Source organism: Pinus tabuliformis, chromosome 6 (genome assembly GCF_031772625.1).
Source record: "Pinus tabuliformis cultivar Carrire ecotype Pingquan chromosome 6, CPIR1, whole genome shotgun sequence".
Classification (NCBI taxonomy): domain Eukaryota; kingdom Viridiplantae; phylum Streptophyta; class Pinopsida; order Pinales; family Pinaceae; genus Pinus; species Pinus tabuliformis.
In genome coordinates this window covers 978,023,499-978,046,158 of record NC_142292.1, presented here as the reverse complement: position 1 = coordinate 978,046,158, position 22,660 = coordinate 978,023,499, and the positions used below count along the sequence as shown (strand labels likewise).

At 40.3% G+C, this 22,660-nt stretch overlaps 1 protein-coding gene across 8 annotated transcripts in view; it reads right to left on the bottom strand.

Annotated features, from left to right (window-relative positions):
* LOC149262266 (protein LOW PSII ACCUMULATION 1, chloroplastic-like) overlaps positions 1-22,660 on the bottom strand; it is a 428,465-nt gene that overhangs the window by 10,351 nt on the left and 395,454 nt on the right. The window contains exon 9 of one of the 8 annotated variants that reach the window (XM_089423857.1): positions 8,550-8,612. The exons of the other annotated variants lie outside the window; for them this stretch is intronic. Within the exon in view, the coding sequence (XP_089279983.1) occupies positions 8,577-8,612 (36 nt within the window). The 3' untranslated portion in view covers positions 8,550-8,576. The remainder of the gene's footprint in view (positions 1-8,549; positions 8,613-22,660) is intronic. 8 annotated transcript variants of the gene reach the window in all.

Genomic DNA, 22,660 nt, shown 5'->3' with positions numbered 1-22,660 from the left:
AAACACGAAGTCATTTAATTAGAGTCGTATTTATGAAAGATAATTACTTGGGACATGAAGATGAAATCTTCACCTTGATGCTTTCTTGAATGATCTCCTTTAATGAGATTCTTGCTTGAGCTACTTAGTACAACTGAGTTCCAAGACTTCCCTTGAGACTTTCTTGCATTGTTCAACACCAAGCAATTCTTCTTTTATAATATGTTGAGATTACTTGATCTCTTGACTGAGGGTATGATATCGAGACCAAGAACTTTGAGAGTACTGTCATAATGCCTGTTTGAGATGTGCCACTGTGTTCTCTTCTTGTAGTGATGTCGTTGTAGTCTATGATGTGATTATTCTTGATACCGTGCAGCACTTTGTTGACACATCCTTTTGACATTCCATGGTATGTCATTTGTTCATTGAGGTATGCCTTTGAACTATGAGTGGTACTGAGATACTAAGACCTTCCACTAATTGTTCTTTAGCATCGAATTGAGTTCCTCTGTATCACTGTGCATCATATTTTTAACACGGAGCTGCACCATCAAACATTACTAGAATACTGGACAAGGAACATTATTATAGCACTGAGAATTGTCAAGTCACTATGATCATGATTTTGTAGTATAAGCTGGAATAGTGCAGGCATCGTCACTGTGATTGCCATCAAGGCTGTGATATTGAAGACTGAGATATGTCAAGAAATGTCAAGGATGTCCTTGCTTTGCTGCCCTCCTTGAAGCTGATCCTTGTCCTTGATTGTCCCTTTTTGCTACCCTTCCTTTTAGCACCTTAGCTTCGATATCATGTTGAAGAATCTAGGGCACCTAGAGTTTAATGTGATTCTTCTTAGCTTGATAACTATTTGTGAGGTGTTTTTAACTTTTCTTCTTAGCATAGTCTTCACTTGTTATTATTAGAGTGTGTCTTCTTAGTTCATCTAATAGCTACCAAAACAAAGAGACAAGAACACACGATGTTGGCTTTCTGCTAGGTCCAAAACTTCTCCCTCTTGGAGAGGAAAACCAGCACAAAATTCTTCTTATAGAGATTGCAATTGACGAATACCAAGGCCATGACCCTTGACCTACTATGCCACTCCAAGACCAAGACACCAATCCTCTTCTTTGTCACTGCTGAGATCATCATCATCATTGTTGTACCATGACTGTTTCTTCAGCTAGATCACTGCTGCACCATGACTGCACCTTCTTCATCACTGTCTTGACTTTGTCTTCATTAGGATCATGACTACAATTATGCCGAGGTCATGACTATGTTCATGAGACAAAGTTTACTATTGTGAGATCATTGTAATATTTCTCCTTATGATTATGCCGAGACTGTAATTGTATTGAGAGAGTAGGCCGAGATAAAGAATGTCTCTCCTTGACTCTTCTCTTCATAAGTATGCTGAGACATGACCCTTCTCCCAACCGAAACATTATACTGCTCCTTCTCCGAGATACCTGTAACACCTTATCCATCCGAATACTGTCCACTGTACTTTTGTTCGAGCTTCCTGCACTTATTCGAAATTCTCTGAGATAGTGACTGCATTTTTATATGACTGCGTTTCAATATTGAGACTGTGATTATAAGGAGGCCGAGACACACTTCATTACTTGCACTGAGACACAATACTTCATCACTGAGACCCAGTACCTTATCACCGAGATCCTGTACCCATCTGAGATTGCAAACTTGTCCGAGATTTGTTGTTTCCTGTGGTGACCTTAGTGGGGTATATATAGTTTTTACATCTCCATAATTCCCTGACATGTTAAGGGTGAACCGATGTGTCTTTATTTTTGAGCGTACTTGACATTAATATTCATTTTGATGTCAACTTAACAGTTCTCTTCATCTTTTTGCAAGCAGACTTCTAGTGCTTGTCTTGGAGGGTTGTTCTAGACTTGTATACATTTTGCATAGGCTCAAGAAGAGCTCCTTATACTTGACTTTGACTTTCCTAGACCTATGAAATGAGTAAGAAACTCATTCTTATAAATTACAAAAATAATATTTCTTTTTCTTGACAAGTACAAAGATCAAAATTACATTTGTAAATACTGAACCTAGTTACATTTTCTTCAACACTCCCTCTTAACTAGGGAGGTATTTATAATGGTACTTGGTCATTCTCAATTTGAAGAATTTCTCATAAGAAGAATCAGATTGGTAATCCCATCTGTATAGCATCATATCAACCAACATTGTCACAGTGCAAGGCCTTGACTAACAACTCCATCTCTCCACGAGATCATGAGCTACAATGTTGGCGAGACCAATGATTATAGACACCTTCATCATTGTCTCTCAAAGTACATACCCACCCAGGTGTTCACTGAGTATGACCTTCTAGGCCTATTCTTCTCTTGGGTTCCCCGCCCTCAAATAATATCGATCCTCTTGCCTACTCTTGTCTTGGATGCCCTACACATCCTTAAAGAGCATCAGATGCCAGATGATTACCCAATCCTCCATTCTTTCTTCCAAAGTGAAGACAAGAATGTTGTGTCCATCTCTCCCTCTCAACTGGGGAAGATATGCCCAAGCTCCCTCTGATCAGGAATTTGCCCAAGCTCCCTTTTAATTAGGAACTTGTTAGAGCTCCCTCTTAGCTAGGGACTCTTCTATACATCAACAACTTCATCGTTGTGGGTCCTTTAGTTGCTTGATCAACTTATCTTCTTGATGTCATGAAATTCATTTGAGCTTCTTCCTTGTATGACAACAACCGTCGATCACTTTCCTCCTTTGTTCGTCATGTCATTTCTTTCTTCATGGAAAGTGGCCTTCTTCATATCTAGAAACTTCATTATTTGGATACGTCTTCCTCATCATGCTTCTTCTATCCACCACATGAATGCTAGTAGTATTTGTACTTCCAATTTCTTGTTTCAGTAGCCGTGCATGAATTTGTCCAAATATTTTTTCAAGAAACCAAAACATGATTCTAAATCAAATCATATCTTACGAGATGGTTTTTATCATTGTTGACCCTGCTGCCTACACCTACCTACAAGTCCGTGAGAAAAAGCCTTCAACCCCACAAGGTGTGGTTGGTGGCAGGGAACTCAGAGAAGGGGTTGTCAAACTAATCCTGACTCTCTGCATTTGAGCTATCTCATAGGTTAGCTAAGGGGGGTGGTCCCTAATGAAAAGTTAAGTTAAAGAAGATGTGAGTTTCTAGGAGAATTATTAGAGTTAAATAGATTATTTCTTTAAGATTTATAAGCAAAAACTGATATGAGCAATAACCATCACGACATAAGATAAGCATGAAATACATAAACAACCAGTGCCTTCAAAGTATTGCTCTTGAAGAAATGAAATTGTATTTGCTTAAAATGAAGTGAAATGATTTCAAATGGAAAGCCAAAATAATCCTGAAAAATGAAATAATAAATTGTTAGCACAAGATATTATAAATGCTTTTAAGATGAATACATCTACAAATTAAAGCATGGAAACTATCTCGCTCAAAAAAATACCATTAGAAATCTACTTGTGAGAAATGGAATGATAAAAAGAACTCAAGTATTAGACCAAGATGACAACATGCAATTAAGTTTGCAAACCCAAAATAATAGTACTTGAAAGTGAAATCAACCATTCATGACAATATGCAATTAAACCAAAAGATAAGCCTGCTGACCACTAGAGTGGCACCTGATGATTATATGAAGACTCCATGCCCAAGATGATCCAGAGGACACTTGTACCATCAGATATCGTCAGTCAACAAAGTTTTTTAAACTCTACTTCTATCTTCTCATCATTTTTTTTGTACCCAGATTCAACACCTTACGGGGAATTGTAATAAGTGATACTAGTAACGATGAGTTTTGAGTCTGTAACAAGCCTATGATGTTGGGACTCGATCAGCAAATGAGTAAACCTTGGAGTGTTTTTTTTATCTGGTTAAATATCCCCTTTTTTTCAGAGGCAGATAATTTTCTAGGTTTTTTCACTCACATTTTACCCCAAAGTCGGGGTGACGGTTTGAAGGTTGAGCCCCTGACACATCTTAGTGTCTAGAGTCGATGTATATTACCATACTAGATCACACAAAAAATTTAGTGGAATTTGGTTAGGTCTAGGTAGTCATTTTTTAATTTTTTAGGTTTCCCACAGGTCAAAAATTGCAAATAAAATTGTATTTAAATTGTAATAAGTGTGGAGTAGAGAAGTTGTATGGGGTATGAGTAATCAAAATTACACCTCTTACCTTCAACTTTCTACTATGACACACTTTGAGGGGTTAATAATGTGTTTTGGACCCTCAAAACCCACTTTTCCTAAGTTTAGTGGGAAAACTGGCAATTAATTAAGCCAACAATTAAATAAATGGAGAAAAATAAATATCTGCACATGCTAAATGTTGTGGAAATGAAGTGGAAAATTATGGGGGAGTTAAAGTGAAGTCCCAAGCTGATGTGGACTCCTAAAATCAAGGAAATGACGTGCTCAAATAAAATCGATTTTCTGGAATTAAATGAAAAAGCTGCTTGGAAATTCGAATTTATGAAGTTAATGCACATTTGGGAGGATTTGGGAGAATATTTGGTAGAGAATTTTGTGGGAAATTGTCCCCACATGGGTTACCACCCATATACACTTGTCATTCCACCATAAAATTCGAATTTGGCACATAAGGGAAGAAGAAAATAATGTCCACTTGCTAGAATTCGGTTTTTACACTTGGCATTGGAGCTCCATTCAAAAAATTCGAATTTCTCTTTGGATTGTCACCTCATGCCGCTTGTTTAACCACTTCTACGTTATGATTGGCTCCAATGCCATTTGTCATTGTCATTCTTTATTGGGATTTGCTCCCAACTCTCAATATAATAGAGCCATGGGCTCTCACATTGCATAATATTGTTACTAGCTATTGTGCTTGCAGAAGCGCTACTGTGTTGTACACCTTTAGATATATCAATAAAGACTTTGGGGTTTCGTTCATGAGGTGTTCCTCCTTTTCGAGTGTGATTAATTGTTGAGTATTGGTATAATTCCTTTTACTCATGCTTTGATCTAATTTGCTCCCATATGCTCTTGTAGATTTGTTAATGTAGAGCTATTTTGCATTGACATTTGATTTAGAAGTATGCTCTAGGTATAGAATGCTCTAGTTGGTTTTAAAGAAATCTCTAGAGTTTCTTATCATTGTTTATTGCTAAATCTATATGGAACTAATTCTTGATTGAAGCTTTGTAGAGGGAACATCTTGTTGGGATTACAAAATCAAGTGTGAGGGGAAGTCTTTCGAGAGACCAACTCACTCTTGATACATTCTTAAAGGAGCTCTCATTTGTTCTTTGAACCTTCATAGTCTTATCTTACAAAGTGGTTTTGCAGGGATTTCGGCACATAGCTTGTACACAAGTCGAGAACTCCTAAATTTAAATCTCCTTTAAAAAAACATTGTATTTCAATTCTTTCATTTGCTATCTAAGAGCTTGAAGATGGCTAACCAAAGACGAGAGTTTACTCTCACTCTTTAGCTTAGCCTTTTGTATAATTGTACATATACATTTTATCTTGCTAATTTTTCCATCAATACTTAACTTATTTTGTAGCCATTGTTTGCTAACTCTTGTGTGGCAGATTTTGAAGAGCAACTTCCCGCAACATCTAACAACTGTTTGCAGGACTTTTGGCAAGTGTTGGGGGTTCGATTTCCAAGGATGTCGTGAGCCCTTTTGAGGCTTATTTTGGCCAAGTCGAGTTCACTAGACGACTGCTCATTTCCTCTTTAAGCCGTGGGCATTTGGAGGAAACTCACACCTTGTTTCCCTTGCATAAGTTTTGTGAGATCTTGTCACTACTTTCTCAAGAAAGGAGGTCTAGTGTCCAAGTTTCAGGCAATTATTGTGAGGACTCTTCTTGAAGTATAGTTGAAAACTTTGAAGGGCCCTCTTCTCATTGTAATATTAATAAAAGATCTAACTTGCTTGTGGGAGCTTGGGATTTCTCCCATGGTATCCTATCTCCCCATTTAGAGAGAGGCTTCTCTTAGGTGGATTGACATTTGCATGGTTTAAGCTTTCATACTTCATTCACTTGCATGTTTTAAATGGGAATTAACACAACCTCACTATCACATTTCATTAAGTTAAAGTTTGTTACAATTTCATTTGAGCTTTGCATTTTCTTTCTCATTGTTTCTTGGAGCTACAAGCTTACACTTTACTTTGGGCAATTCATCCTTTACATGTAAGCATTTTATATTTTTAACAAACTTTGATTCATTTCCATTTACCTTGGTAAATTGTTTCATGAGCACTTGAGTACATGCTTCAATTTTATGCTACATTGTTATTTTGAATATTGGAGCAATTTATTGTCATTGTCTATTTGAAACAAATTTTACTTTCAAGCAAATTATTTGTATCATTTTAATTCATTGATGAAACACATGCAACACTTGTAAGCTAATTTTATTCCTCCAATTGAAGTTATAATTGGAAAGAATGTTGAACACTATTTCATTTTCAAGCATTGCAAATCAATCTCTTTAAAGCATTTGCATGTATCATTATTTTAATTTGGGGAATTAACACAATTTGCATTTCATCTAGGTATTTTAGTGTAGGAAGGCCCCAAGTCTCATTAAAATTTTACCTCCAACATAAGTTGGTTGAAGTAGACATCTTAGGGATCCTCTACTCCTCTATTGATTCCTCACTGTGAGATCCATATCATTGGGCGAGGGTGAGGTCTGAAGATTGAAAAGTTAAATTGTAATCTTTTGTTGATTTGGGGTAGCATCGGAGGTGCTCTAGCCATGAAATTTGGTGGAGACATTGGGGCACATGAGATCTCCAACACCCAGAAAGGGTTTGGGTAGATTCTAAACAGTTTGAGAAATATTAAAATAATTAATATTTTTAATGGAGTCCCTAAGTCTAAACTTAGGGAACTTAAAATATTAATGTGGATTAATATGAAATTATGTTAGAATAGTCCAACAGACATGGATCAAGCCAGATCTAATCTTAGCCATTGATTAGGGACTTAATCTCGGCTGTTGATATGTCAACGAGAAAAGTATAAGAGGAGGCTTGAGGGTCACTTGGGCATGTGGCATTGTCATTTCAAGTTGCTCACTTCATATTTGCCCATAAAGCCTTAAAAGTAATCAATTTTCACTATAACACTCTTCTAAAAACTCACATATTTTAACTTAACTTTTCATTAGGGACCACCCCCCTTAGCTAACCTAGGAGATAGCTCAAACGAAGAGAGTTAAGATTAGTGTGACAACCCCTTCTCTGAGTTACCTGCCACCAACCACACCTTGTGGGGTTGAAGGCTTTTCTCACTGACTTGTAGGTAGGTGTAGGAGGCAGGGTCAACAAAGCCAATTTCTAAGTACAAGAAATTTAAAACTTATTGCAAAATTAAAAGGGATTACAATGCTTGCATCCAAAGTGCCTCTTAAAATAAGATTTGCATGTGAGACTTTAAACCATCAAGATAGCAAGAAATTTAATAACTTTGCAAACAAAACAAATGTGATAGAATGTGTTCTTGGTTTATTTTATTAATTAGTGCTAAGGCAAAGTTACAATTGAACTCTAGTCCTTAGACCTCATCCTTGCCCAAATATTTGGATCTTACAATGAGGAGTCAATAGAGGTAGAGGGTCCCTAAAAGTCTATTCAATCAACTTAAGTTGGAGGTAAGTTTTAGTGAGGCTTGGGGTCTTCCTATACTAAAATGCTTAGATGAAGTGCAAATTGTGTTAATTCCGAAAATTAAACTAATGTTTCATGTAAATGCTTCAAAGAGAAATAGTTTGCAAAACTTGAGAGGCTAGAATGTAAATAAGCTCATATGTGTTTGCACTATTGAATGAAAAATAAGCAAATAAAATGGAATAGATTTTTTTTTTGCTACAATTGTTTCAAATAAATGATAGTGCTCCAATAGTTTTCATAACATATATCATAAATTGACCAAGTAGTGAAGCATATACTTGAAGAAATTATGAAACAATTAAAACTTGCCAAAGTATGAAGTGTTTACACATAATATGAGATTTTCTCTAGTTTACAATTTGAAAGCATATTCATGTGGGAATTTAAATAGAAGATGAATAAAAATTTGCATGTGGAGTGAAATTTATTGATTTTAAGCATGCACCATATGAAATTAAAGGCTAGAAAGCTAATAAAAATTAGAAGCAAGATTAGGCCACCCACAAGAATCCCTCCTTTAAATGAGGAAGGGGGATGCCATGGGAAAAATCCCAAGCTCCCTCCAACAATTTTTTTTAATCTTTTATTAGCGCTTAAAGCGAGTAAAAATGCCTCTAAGAGGGCAGCCCACAATACGAGAGAGGTCTTTACAAAGATGGACTAACAAAGCTAGATTTTCTCCCCAAAAATTATAACAACAACAAACTTGCAGATAGAAAAAACTCTCCAAAAGAGATTCACAAGGCTCAAAAGGCCCACGGCCTAGATGAGTTTGCAACTCTCTCCCAAGTGCTTATGGCCTCCCTAGAAATCAGTGTTTGGATAGCATGAGGGGGTCCGCATACATACGAGTGAGTAGTTTTCCAAAACTTCTCTTCAAGCTCCTTGCTGCCCAATGCTCAAGCCTATGGGCTACAAAACACAAAACAAGTTGTCAGTGTGAAATTAGGAAAAAGAAACCAAAACTAAACTTAGAATTTAATATACAAAGTACTAGCTCAAGTAATGGGAGTAAACCCCCATACTTGCCTAGCTTTGGAAATGACTCTTGAATAGGAGATATAACTTTGAAAGAACGAGAATCAAAGAAGTATTTTGAATTTAAATGGATAATCAAGGAGCTATAGAGTAAGAAAACTCTCTTTTTCTCTTCGTTGGATGGAAAACTTGGAGCAAAAAAATGGATGAGTCTTGGATCGCTCTGACTCTAGGAGTGAGTTGATCTAATTGAGATTTTTCTCACTTCTAGATGGATTCCTGTTCACAATACAAAATATCTTTCCTACATATTTGAGCATGTATTAATTTGCACAAGATCAGAGCAATATAATGAATAAGATAAACCAAGCATTCCTCCTAAAATGAATTGGCAAGTTTATCCCTAAAATGCTACTCTAAATCAATAATATGTGCAAGATAGCTTGCACACATCAATCCAAGCAAGATGGCAAGTATAAACTAATATTAATTCAATATGTGAAAGAAATTAAACACAATAGCAGTAGTATAAAAGGACATCACCTCATAATGCCAAGAGAACACTACCCAGATAGCTCCAAAGTTTTGATCGTATTAAGAAAATATGCAAGTACAAAATGACAGAGTTTTCTCAAGCCCAATAGCTCATTATATGATCTGATATGAGAACATATAGCCTCATTATATAGAGTTGGGAGAAAATCCCAAGGAAGAATGCATGTGAGAATTGATCTTGGAGCAAATCCCAAGGAAAGATAAGTCAAGTTCGATGTGGAGAAGATAAAGACATCAGAGAAAAATCGAAATCCATATGTGCACATCAAGGAAAATCGAATTCCATATATGGCATAGTAAACTCATCCATGAGTGAATCCAAGTACCGTGATAACTCCAGTCAACAAATTCAAACTTGAACTATGTGATGCCACATATGTAGATGATCTCCAGATAGCTCTACGTAGTTTCCCAGGAACTGCGTGATTCCTCCATGTGCGACTCGTAGTCTGGGCCAGTGAAACTCATAATCCTCAAGAGTGGAGTGCTAAGAGTAGAAAAATTTGAGATAATTGTGAGATGAGGCCCAACCTAATCTTCAGTCCAAATATACCATAGAATATTTCTTCAGTACATAAGCTCTTCTAATAAATTCAAAATCGAAATCCATATGTGCACATTAAGGGAAATCGAATTCCATATATGGCATAGTAAACTCATCCATGAGTGAATCCAAGTACCATGATAACTCTAGTCAACAAATGCAAACTCGAACTAAGTGATGCCACATATGTAGATGATCCCCAGATAGCTTTGCGTGGTTTCCCAGGGACTGTGTGATTCTTCCATGTGCAACTCGTAGTCTGGCCAAGTGAAACTCACAATCCTCAAGAGTGGAGTGCTAAGAGTAGAAGAACTTGAGATAATTGTGAGATGAGGCCCCACCTCATCTTCAGTCCAAATATACCATAGAATATTCCTTCAGTGCATGAGCTCCTCTAATAAATTCGATTTTCCACATGTGCAACTACTGCTTTATCTCTGGGAAATTCGATTTTATGAAATAATGGTGTATTTATGATGCAGTGTGCTCAGTCATCTTCCACATGTCCATTGACTCAACTCTTTGACTTAGGATAATTTCCAAGTCATTTCCACGTCATTCTGTCACATGGAATAATTTATTTCTCTCTATTTTATTTAATTCTAGCCTAATTAAATGCCACAATTTCCACTAAACTTAGGAAATGTGGGTTTTGAGAGTCCAAAACACATTATTAACCCCTCAAAGTGTGTCATAGTAGAAATTTGAGGGTGAGAGGTGTAATTTTGATTACTCATACCCCATACAACTTCTCTAGACTACACTTATTACAATTTAAATACAATTTTATTTGCAATTTTTGACCCGCGGGAAATCTAAAAAAATAAAAATGACTACTTAGACCTAACCAAATTCCACAAAAATTTTTGTGTGATCTAATATGGTAATATATATCGACTCTAGACACTAAGATGTGTTAATGGTTCAACTTCCAAACCGTCACTCTAGCTTTGGGGTAAAAAGTGAGTGAAAAAACCCAAAAAATTATTCGCCTCTAAAAAAGAAGGGATAATTAACTAGATAAAAAAACACTCCAAGGTGTACTCCTTCACTGATCGAGTCCCAACATCCTAAGCCTGTTACAGACTCAAAACTCATCATTACTAGTATCACTTATTACAATTCCCCATAAGGTGTGGAATCTGGGTACAAGAAATATGATGAGAAGATAGAAATAGAGTTAAAAAAAACTTTGTTGATTGATGATATTTGATGGTACAAGTGTCCTTTGGAGCATCCCTGCGCATGGAGTCTTTCATATAATCATCAGGTGTCGTCCCAGTGGTCGACAATCACGACATCTTTCTGTGGGTATCAACATCTTGCATACATGTTGACACATCTCCCAAAGATATCCATTGTCAAGGGTCTTCATCTTTTTCCATCAGAGCCTTCATATATTTCCAGGAGATTTCCTAGTTAAGTCTTCTTGGTATTTTGGATGTTGATCACCTTCATCAGGGTTGCTCATCTTACGATCTCTTCCTTATCTGCACATTCCATTCCTAGGCGTTTTCAATCAGAGTTTCTTAATTATAGTCAACTACCTCATACTTCATATGAGGACATATTATGTTGATTTCATCTAGGGTGTCTTATGCCTTCCTGCATCCTTTCAGAGGAGGATATCCTTTTTCCTCTTGATCATGCATCTTAAGATAGAAGTAATGATCCTTGTTACCTGCAACCATATGACATGACATTATAATTTTAAACACAATCATACATACCTTTAACTTTAGGTCATCTAGGCTTCGTTCAACGGCTTCCTTGATTGAAGTGTCTTCAACCCCTTGATTTGCTTCCTCTATTATGTCACCATAACATCATCCATGAATTCCACAAGTTGGAGTTCTTGATGAAACACTTGCTTCCTCTCTAGATTGGTGAACCCTCCGATGAGGATTCGACCAGAGAAACTTGAGGATCTTGTATATCCTTATCTAGCAGATGTTTCCCTTCTGATGTATGATGAACCTTGTTGTGGATGACTTCTTCCTTTCCTTCAATGTTTACTAAAGTTCCCAAGAGCCATATCCTTCACATTTGTCTGCCATGGATTTTTGTCCTTCATGATTCCCATGGTGATGTTACGAGCTCTTGTTCCTAATGATTTCATGATGCCATGATGCATCTTATTATCTTGATCATATCTATAATACAAGATTTAGGAGCTTATGATTGGACCTTTTTGTGAGCGATATTAGCTAGATCATAGTAGAGATCTGTTACTCCCTCTTTACTTGGCCCTTCTTCTTCAGCTCCCTTCATCTTTCCAGTGACATGATCTTCTTTCTATAATCTTTCCATAGCATTGAATCTCAACTATACTTATTTTGTCTTGCTTGAGGACCAAACTTGCCTTTCCTTTTTGCACATGTTTGAGTCCTTTATCCTTTACTACATTTGCCATCAACTTATCTTTCTCTAGCACAAATTGTTGAATGAGGTAACCTTTTTGTTCATGGACATTTGTTACCTTGCCTATTTGTTAGAACAATGATGATTATTTTATTATCATCTTTCCTAGATCTCCCAATTGAGATCTTATAAAGATATCCCTACATTCTTTGATATCTTTAATCAGGTCTAAGTGATATGACCTTCTTCACTATATTTCAAAGAGTATATTTTCTAGCATTTCACATCTCTCTTTTATGTTACCTCTCCTGCTACATAGGGATGAGAGGGCCTAGGACTGATTTCATATGGCTTCTCTTTCAGGGACTATATCTATCCTTCTTTTCATGCAAGGGATTTCTATGATCCGATTGGTATATTGATCTTCTTGCAAACACGAAGTCATTTAATCAGAATTGTATTTATGAAAGATACTTACTTGGCACATGAAGATGAAATCTTCACCTTGATGCTTTCTTGAATGATCTCCTTCAATGAGATTCTTGCTTGAGCTGCTTAGTACAACTGAGTTCCAAGACTTCCCTTGAGACTTTCTTGCATTGTTCAGCACCAAGAACTGTTGCTTTTATATTATGTTGAGATTACTTGATCTCTTGACAGTGAGGGTATGGTATCGAGACCAAGAACTTTGAGAGTACTGTCATAATGCCCGTTTGAGATGTGGCACTGTGTTCTCTTCTTGAAGTGATATCGTTGTAGTGTATGATGTGGTTATTCTTGATACCATGCAACACTTTGTTGACACATCCTTTTGACATTCCGTGGTATGTCATTTGTTCATAGGGGCATGCCTTTGAGCTGTGAGTGGTACTAAGATACTGAGACCTTCCACTGATTGTTCTTTAGCATCAAATTGAGTTCTTGTGTTTACTGTGCATCATATTTTTAATACTGAGCTGCACCATCAAACATTATTGGAATACTAAGCAAGGAACATTATTATAGCACGAAGAATTGTCAAGTCACTGTGATCATGATTTTGTAGTATTTGCCGGAACAATGCAGGCATCATGACTGTGATTGCCATCAAGGCTGTGATATCCGAGACTGAGATATGTAGAGAAATGTCAAGGCTGTCCTTGCTTTGCTTCCCTTCTTGAAGCTGATCCTTGTCCTTGAATGTCCCTTTTTGCTGCCCTTCCTTTTAGCACCTTAGCTCTGACACCATGTTGAAGAATCTAGGGCACTTAGAGTTTAATGTGATTCTTCTTAGGTTGATAACTATTTGTGAGGTGTTTTTATCTTTTCTTCTTAGCATAGTCTTCACTTGTTATTATTAGAGAGTGTCTTCTTAGTTCATCAAATAGCTACCGAAACAAAGAGACAAGAACACACGATGTTGGTTTTCTACTAGGGCCAAAACCTCTCTCGCTTAGAGAGGAAAACGCACACAAAATTCTTCTTATAGAGATTCCAATTGACGAATACCAAGACCCTGACCCTTGACTTACTATGCCACTCCAAGACCAAGACACCAATCCTCTTCTTTGTCACTGCTAAGATCATCACCATCATTGTTGTACCATGACTGTTTCTTCAGCTAGATCAATGTTGCACCATGACTGCACCTTCTTCGTCACTGTCTTGACGTTGTCTTTATTAGGATCATGATTGCAATTATGCTGAGGTCATGACTGTGTTCATGAGACAGAGTTTACTATTTTGAGATCACTGTAATCTTTCTCATTATGATTATGTCGAGACTGTGATTGTATTGAGAGAGTAGGCTGAGATAAAGATTGTCTCTCCTTGACTCTTCTGTTCATAAGTATGCCAAGACATGACCCTTCTCCCAACCGAAACATTATACTGCTCCTTCTCTGAGATAACTGTAACACCTTATCCATCCGAATACTGCCCACTGTACTTTTGTCTAAGCTTCGTGCACTTATCCAAAGTTGCAGGAGTATATCCGAAATTATCTGAGACAGCGACTGCATTCTTGTATGTCTGCCTTTCAATATTGAGACTGTGATTATAAGGAGGCCGTGACACACTTTATTACTTGCACCGAGACACAATACTTCATCATTGGGACCCAGTACCTTAACATCGAGATCCTGTACCCATCAGAGATTGCAAACTTGTCCGAGATTTCTTGTTTCCTGTGGTGACCTCAGTGCGGTATATATAGTTGTCACGTCTCCATAATTAGCCGACATATTAGGGTGAACCAATGTGTCTTTATTTTTTAGCCGACTTGTCATTAATATACATTTTGAGGCCGACTTAACAGTTCTCTTCATCATTTTGCAGGCAAACTTCTTCTAGTGCTTGTCTTGGAGGATTGTGCTTGTCTTAGAGGGTTGTTCTAGACTTGTATACATTTTACATAGGCTCAAGAAGGGCTCCTTATACATGACTTTGACTCTTTGACTTTCCTAGACCTATGAAATGAGCAAGAAACTCATTCTTATAAATTACAAAAATAATATTTCTTTTTCTTGACAAGTATAGAGATCAAAATTACATTTGTAAATACCGAACCTAGTTACACTTTCTTCAACACTCCCTCTTAACTAGGGAGCTATTTATAATGGTACTTGGTCATTCTCAATTTGAAGAATTTCTCATAAGAAAGATCAAATTGGTAATCCCATCTGTATAGCATCATATTAACCAGCATTGTCACAATGCAAGGCCTTGACTAACAACTCCTTCTCTCCATGGGATCATGAGCTACAATGCTGGCGAGACCAATGATTATAGACACCTTCACCATTGAATCTCAAGGTACATACCCACCCGGGTGTTCACTAAGTATGACCTTCTAGGACTATTCTTCTCTTGGGTTCCCAACCCTTAAAGAATATCGATCCTCTTGCCTACGCATGTCTTGGATGCTCTACACATCCTCAAAGAGCATTAGATGCCAGATGATTACCCAATCCTCCATTCTTTCTTCCAAAGTGAAGACAAGAATGTCATGTCTATCTCTCCCTCTCAACCGCAAAAGATATTCCCAAGCTCCCTCTGATCATGAACTTTCCCAAACTCCTTTTTAATTAGGAGCTTGTCAGAGCTCCCTCTTAGCTAGGGACTCTTCTATACATTAGTAACTTCTTCTTTGTGGGTCCTTCAACTGCTTGATCAACTTCTATTCTTGATGTGATGAAATTCAGTTGAGCTTCTTCCCTCTAGGACAACAACCATCGATCACTTTCCTCCTTTCTTCGTCATGTCATTTCTTTCTTCATGGAAAGTGGCCTTCTTCATATCTGGAACCTTTGTTATATGGCTACTTCTTCCTCATCATGCTTCTTCTATCCAACCCAAGAGATGCACTGTTACTGCCTAGAAAGGTGCTGCTACCTGAAATGATTTGTTGTTAGAGCCTTCCCTCTTGCTCAAAAAATTCTGGAAAATTAATCCCAATCTCTACGTAAGAAACCCAGAATAACCCACGAAGAAATTGGCCAAATGTTGACTGAAAATTTTGGCCCAAATTCCCCTTAGCTCCTCTTGCTGCTGGTTGAGTTGGGACCTCTGTTTGACCCCTCAGATCTGCCTAGAAAATTCTATAACATTAGGAGTGTGATCCTTCCCCAAAACCCAGAAAAACCCATAAAGGGTTTCCCTTGGTTCCTACCTTCAAAAATTGACCCTTCATAGCTTGGCCCTCCTCCAATTTCGAATTCAGCTGCTGTGACTGACCCTGTCAATCTCTGCTCTGCCGACTCCAGCAATCCTCCTCAAATGGCCCTTCAAATGATCTCCCAGCACCCTAGCTCCAAACTCCCCCGAATGTTGCTACCCCAAGGAGTCTCACTCCAATGACTACGCAGTCATGGAGGAGATGATGCAATCCTGCGTGTGATGAAATGAGAGCTGCGTGTAGGATAGCCCTCTTGTCTGTAGCTTCCCTCTATACTCCTGAAAATTATGAAAGGATGCTCTTGTCTCCCCAACTTCCTGGAGTGCCTCAGGCTGTGACTGCACAATCCTCGTGATACTGTAACTCCCCCTGTTGCTGGTACTTGACTTACAACTGCTGTAACTTGTCTCCCTGCTGCTGCTATGAATTGAGATGAAGAAGAACTCCCTCTTAGAGCTAGCACTCAAAGTCCATCGAAGCAAGGGTTGAGATCCCCACTCGGAGACACTCGTGTGCTAAACAACACAGTGACCCGACTAAGCAGCTCGAGCAACTAAGATTGAGTTCAATATGTCAAAAGATAAAATGCTAAAATGAGGAGAGTTGACTTCCTTATATAGATTTCGTGGAATACTTTTACCTCCATCTTCCTTCCATCGTGGGTCCCTCACTTAACCATCAATTTCCCCTCCATGCAAATTGAACTAAGGAATGTGCATTCTCCTAGTGTGGGTGCCCCCCACGTATAAATTAACCACATCGAAATAATTTATACAAAGTCTAGCCTCCTAATAAAATCGAATGGGCCCCATCACCTCCAAAATCGACCCCAAAATGTAGAAATTAATCCTGTTCCAAAATAATTTAGGAAGGGACATTACAGTCCTCCCCTCCCAAATGTTGCTTGTCCCCAAGCAACTTTAGTGTTGGATGCTCAAGTATGTGTTCGCCCTCCCAAGTAGCATCCTCATCCGACAAGCTCCTCCAATGCACAAAAAATCACTTTTCCTCAAGCAATGCCTGAGCAAGCATCCTCTCTAACTGTTTCTCCCCATTGTAATTGCAAAATGTGCCAGGGTCCCAGATGTGCCATTGGATCGTGCCTGACCTTTGCACTGTCCTGATATGAAAGAATCCTTCAATACCAGGGTCCAAGGCCATCCTATCCAACGTGAAGCTCCCCTCGCTCCACTCATTATTCTGCCCGGTGCAAGTACTAGAAGTCCCCTGCTCCATCAGTGACTCGCTAAAACCCAATGTAAGATCTATATGATCTCCCCCTATGTTAGCTAGCGCATCCATAAAGGTTATTGAGCTGTGATGCCCCAGTTCCCTGCTAGTCCCAGAGTGGTGCCACCATGCTGACGCTACATTACTCTGACTATGACATACTCCCCATCGTGCGCAGATAGTATCCTCCCCTCCTAAGGCCTAGTGGCGAAAAATCTGTGAAAGTCAAGCTCATCCTGCCCGAGCATCTCCATGATGCCAATATCTACCCCTCCACTGCCAATCTCAACTTTGAGCCATAATAGGACAAGTCTGCCTCGCCATGCAATGGAGGTTTTAGTGATCCCCCATGTGTCAAACCCAAAGTGAAATGGATCATCCTCTGCCATGACCCTGCTCGTTACAAAGTGGAGTGATATGCCCGCCAGCCAGATCCCCAGATTCCCCAAACATATGGGGACCTCATAACTCCCACTCTTCACATGATGTCGCTGCGTAACATCGTTACCAGCTAGAACCCATCTGGCCCTCATCTTCGATCCCTATATGTATTCCCTGGGTGGACCCCAAGTATAAGGAGTAGGTCTCATGCCTGTGAACCTGCCCTGCTCCTGCTAGATCATGTAGTGAAATCCGCTATCCCAACTCCTAATGATACACCTCGACACTGCTCGGAGTTTAGGTACCCTCCTGTAGACGAAGTCTACCATCCAACGTCCCTCAAGTGTGAGCTCAGGGGTGGAATATATGCTACCTCGACTATCAACCACATCATCCCTAAGCCTGTATCTGACAGCTCGTGCACCTACCAAGGGTCTCAATTGAAGAGTCTCCTCCCGACTCATGGCATGCAATGTCTCATCCAACTATCTAGGGTGAGCCTCCCATACCTTGCTGACTGAATGGAGAGTGTCAAGGGGAAACAACCAGACACTCAGTGACTGTAAGCAACACTGGAGGATGATGGGTGAGTATGTCCCAAACGGTATGATCAAAATTCTGCCGGAATGCCCAAGAGTGATCCTACAGATGACACTCTCTCCGCCTCAGATCTGCTGATAACTCCCTCGAAGCCCTGTCTCCGCTAAGCATGGTGTCCCCAGATGCTCAACAATGTCCTCATCGATCCTAGGTGAGCTGCATCCAACGATACACCTAATGCCCTTGTCCATATGCCTCCTTGGAGGCAACGCTCCAAGAGCCCACTGCGCCACACCATGCATCACTGCACACCACCAAGCAACACTGCATTCCTTGACATGCCATTATATGCCACAACCTGTCCCTATACACCACTGGATACCTCCAGCTACAACTATGCCATCTTGTACCGTCCTATGTCCCGCCCGTGTCACTGCACCAATCACTCCCCGCATATACTCAATGTGATGTGATGCACTCCCCCATGTGTTTCCATGCCCATATGCAGACCAATTCTCCACGCTAGATGCTCCTACCCATCCTCGAATGAGATGGCCTAAAGCTGTGTCCCTATGAGTCGACCCACACCCGATTGGTATCATCACCTCCATCATCGCATCATCATACCCTTCGGTGAATGGATCTTCACTCCAAATCCTCCCTGAGGGATCTGAGAAGTGAATCTCCCTATGTGTCAGCAGTGATGCTACCCCTGCGCTGCTCCTTTGCATCCTCTGTGCCCCACACAAAAGTGAAGAATCCCCAACTCCATACAAGGCACCATCTGGTGGCCTGCCAATGCCACCTCCTTCGACAAACTCCTGCCAAAGTGTGTTGATCACCCTGTGATCCTGTGTACAAACGTCATACCAAGTCAACCCAAGAAGCATGTCCATAAACTGGTTGGCCACTGGTGCTGACCGAAACTCTCCTAGTGGAGGTGCATGCTCGACTGCTAGGTCAACTATACCCTCTAGGTCGTAGTCAACCGGTATACCTGGGAAATGATAGGTGGTCCCTCCCAGATCCCAATGCCAGTCGGGGCTTCCAACATCCCTAGTGCCTGGAAACTCCTACTGAGCTCCACCTGGGTCCACTACCATCTCCATAGCCCACTCCACCGGGTACCAACTCAGAATCTCTCACCACCCAACCCCAAGAGAGGGATCGAATGCACGAACTCCTGCACATAGAACAACCCCAACATGCGGGTGTTGCACCCTGTGCAACTCAAGTCGTCTCATCTCGCTATCCTGGTCAATACATAAAATCTGACTAGGTAGCTCTATCTCTCTCTATCCAATGGGCCAAGGTAACCTAACAGTGTTGCCAACCCCATCTATGTATGCCCGAAGAGGGTTGCTCTCATGCTCCAACATGCACTCTAGCTGCACCAGTAGGGAATCCAACCGCTCCCCAACGTGAGTCAATTTGGCCGTGGACTTGGCACAAACCGCTCTCATGCCCTCCAACTCCTTGTTCTGCTGCAGAATAGCCTCACACACTAATGCGACCTTCCTTTTTAATGCTAGAAGGTTGGCCTGAAACTGGTGGAACTGTCGTGGGCCTCTATCGCCTGTAAATTCGAACATAGCTCCAGATACCTCAACAACTGTTGGCATCTCGTCCATGGGTGGCTCCTCCTCAACAGATGGCTCTATGTGTGTAGGCTCTATCTTCTCCACCAAGGTGTCAATTGGGGCTATCAAAGAGGTCTCTAATAAAGGTGACTCCTGTGCCACACCGGGTATATTGATGTGCTCCTCACCATCCTGTGGGCTCTCAGCATCATGCTCAACCTCCTCTTCAGGCTCCTGATATCTAAAGCCAGGTCTTCACCAGATCCATCCTCCTTAGAATCTTTCCGAAAATTTTCAAACTCATCCAAATTGTCAAGAAAACGGATCACCTGTTTCTCATCATCAAAAACTTGCCAATGCTCTGAGTTATTTGGAGCAGAGGGCCTAAATATAACTTCCATTTTTATCTTATCCTTAATCAGCCCATTAGATAACTGCAAAGTAGAAGCAGCTACAGCAAGCTCATCCGCCGAACTATTATGCTCTCTTGGGATTGCCTCAAGGTCAAGGGCGTCAAAGTATTCCATAGTATCCCATATAGCATTTTGATAATTCTTTAACCTTTGATTTTTGCATGTAAATTTATTTTTAAGCTGCATGATAATTAAGTTAGAATCTCTCTTAATGCTAAGCAACTTAATTCTTAAAGCCTTTGCCAACTCAAGACCCAACAACAAAGCTTCATATTCAGCAACGTTGTTGGTTGCTTCAAATTCCAATTGATAGGCAAACTTGAAAATACGACCAAGGGTGATTTTAACATTATCCCTGCACCTTTACCATGCCTAGACGATGCACCATCAAAATACATGTACCAAACTTTATCATTGAGATCCCTAATCCTTTTATCAACCTTATCATCAGGAGGAACTATGAAATTGGACATGGTAGCATAGTTCCCAATGTCGGATTGTTCTTTAATTATCTCGTTATGAGGTCGCGTAGGATCTTCAACATGGAATTTTCTCTCAGGCTCTCTATTAAGTCTCACAAAACCATCACCTCTAGGGGAAGGAATCATAGCATATGACCAATTCATTTGAATACTCCCTCCTAGATCAGAGGCCCATTTTCTAGATAAAAGCATACCTCAAGCATCAGGCACATTGTAATATCCCCTATCAGGAATATTCCTCAAACACAAGCAAACTCCAACCAGAGATGGATTGGGGGGGCATTTACCAGATATGTCGCCTATGAAAAGAGGACGAGATCTGAAGGCTACCTAGCCCTTTCTAGACTCTGTCTAAGAGTATAGGAGAAAACACACAAGTGGTATAATAGCCAGGAATCTCAAAGAGATAAAAATAACAATGGTGCAACATATAACAATATAACCATAAGCAGATACTCAAGAAGCGCAGTCATCTAAGATGCTCAATTCTCCTACCAAAATGTTGACAAAACTACTGCAAAATACTGATGCAAATACCTTGCCCGAGCAGGCACTCGAAGTCCCCCGGGGCTAAGGGTGAGGTCTCCGAACGGAGACACTCAATGCACTAAATAGTGCTGTAGACTAGCTAAACAGTCAGCATGCTCTCAGTCGAAGTGACAAGCTCAAATGCACATAATCCCATCCAAAATGAGGAGGCTCCTCTCTTCTTTATAGCATTGGCCTCTCTGAATCCCAAGGCTCACCTCCTCCAACGTAGCTTTCCTCTTGCCACGTGTTTCTCACCATCTGCGCAGTCACTCCAAGTGTCTATGTGGGCCTCTCCTCTACGTGGTTCTTTGGCCCCCCCTTGGCTCACCTTTTAAGTTACAATGTTGTGCTACTAGGGAGTGTCTTTATTCATGAAGTGAGTATGTCCCCCTCTCCTCACCTTTTTATTTATAAATAGCTATAGAAGGCAAAATTGAGCAAAATCGAATATTCCAATTAGCCATGGCTAATTAGGAATATTACAGTCTCCCTCGACAAAATGTTGCTTGTCCTCAAGCAACTGAAATGATGGATGCTGCAAGATCTTCTCACTCTCCCAAGTGGCATCCTCATCCGGTAAATTCTTCCACCTCACCAAGAATTCTCGGACTGTCCTGTTCCGAAGCCGCCTCTCCCTGGTATCAATAATAGCCTCTGGCTGCAACACCAAATGCCCCTCATCATCCATGGGTGGTAACTCATTTGTCATTGTCACATGCTATCCCAATGCCTTCTTCAGGCATGATACATGAAAAATGTTATGAATCTTACTGCCTTGGGGCAGCTCCAACTCATATGCAACCTGTCCAATCCTACGTATCACCCTGTATGGCCCATAAAAGCGGGGCTTGAGCTTCTTAGCCTGCTTCTGCTTCAGTAACGACTATCGGTATGGCTGTAATCATAGGTAGACCAGGGCCCCTACCTCAAACTGTCTCTCCACCCGACCCCTGTCAGCATACAACTTCTGCTGGCTCTGCGCTGTAGCCATATTATCCTTGAGAGCTCGGAGAATATCCTGACTCTCTTGGATCCAAATCTTGGCTCTTGGAGCCTTGCTAGCACCAAACATCACGTCAGTAAAAGATAAAGGATGATACCCATACAAAGCATAAAATGGTGACATACCGATGGACAATTGATGAGTAGTGTTGTAGCAGTACTCACCCAGATGCAGCCACTTCAGCCATGTTCGCTGCTGCCCATTGACATAGTTACGCAAGTAGCCCTCCAGCCACTTGTTACCTATCTCTGTCTGCCCGTCCGTCTGTGGGTGATAACTAGTATTGGGTGTCAAATCCGTCCCCACCAACCAGAAAATCTCCTGCCAAAATCCGCCCATGAAACGGCTGTCCCTGTCACTGGTGATGGTCTTAGGAAGACCATGTAACCTGAAAATCTCTCTGAAGAACAACTCGGCCACTTGCGCTGCTATGTAGTGTGCAGATATGGTGAAAAAGTGTGAGTACTTTGTCAGCCGATCAACGACGACAAAGATGCAATCCTTGCCCTATACCATGGGCAACCTTGTGATGAAATCCATCGTAATACACTTCCATTTCCCCTCCGCAATGGGAAAAGGCTGTAATAGTCCTACTGGATGGTTCATCTCCCCCTTGTTTCTCTGGCAAACATCACACTCCTGGACATGCTGGAGTACGTCCTCCTTGAGGCCCTTCCATGAGAACCTCTCTCTAATGGCCCTGTAGG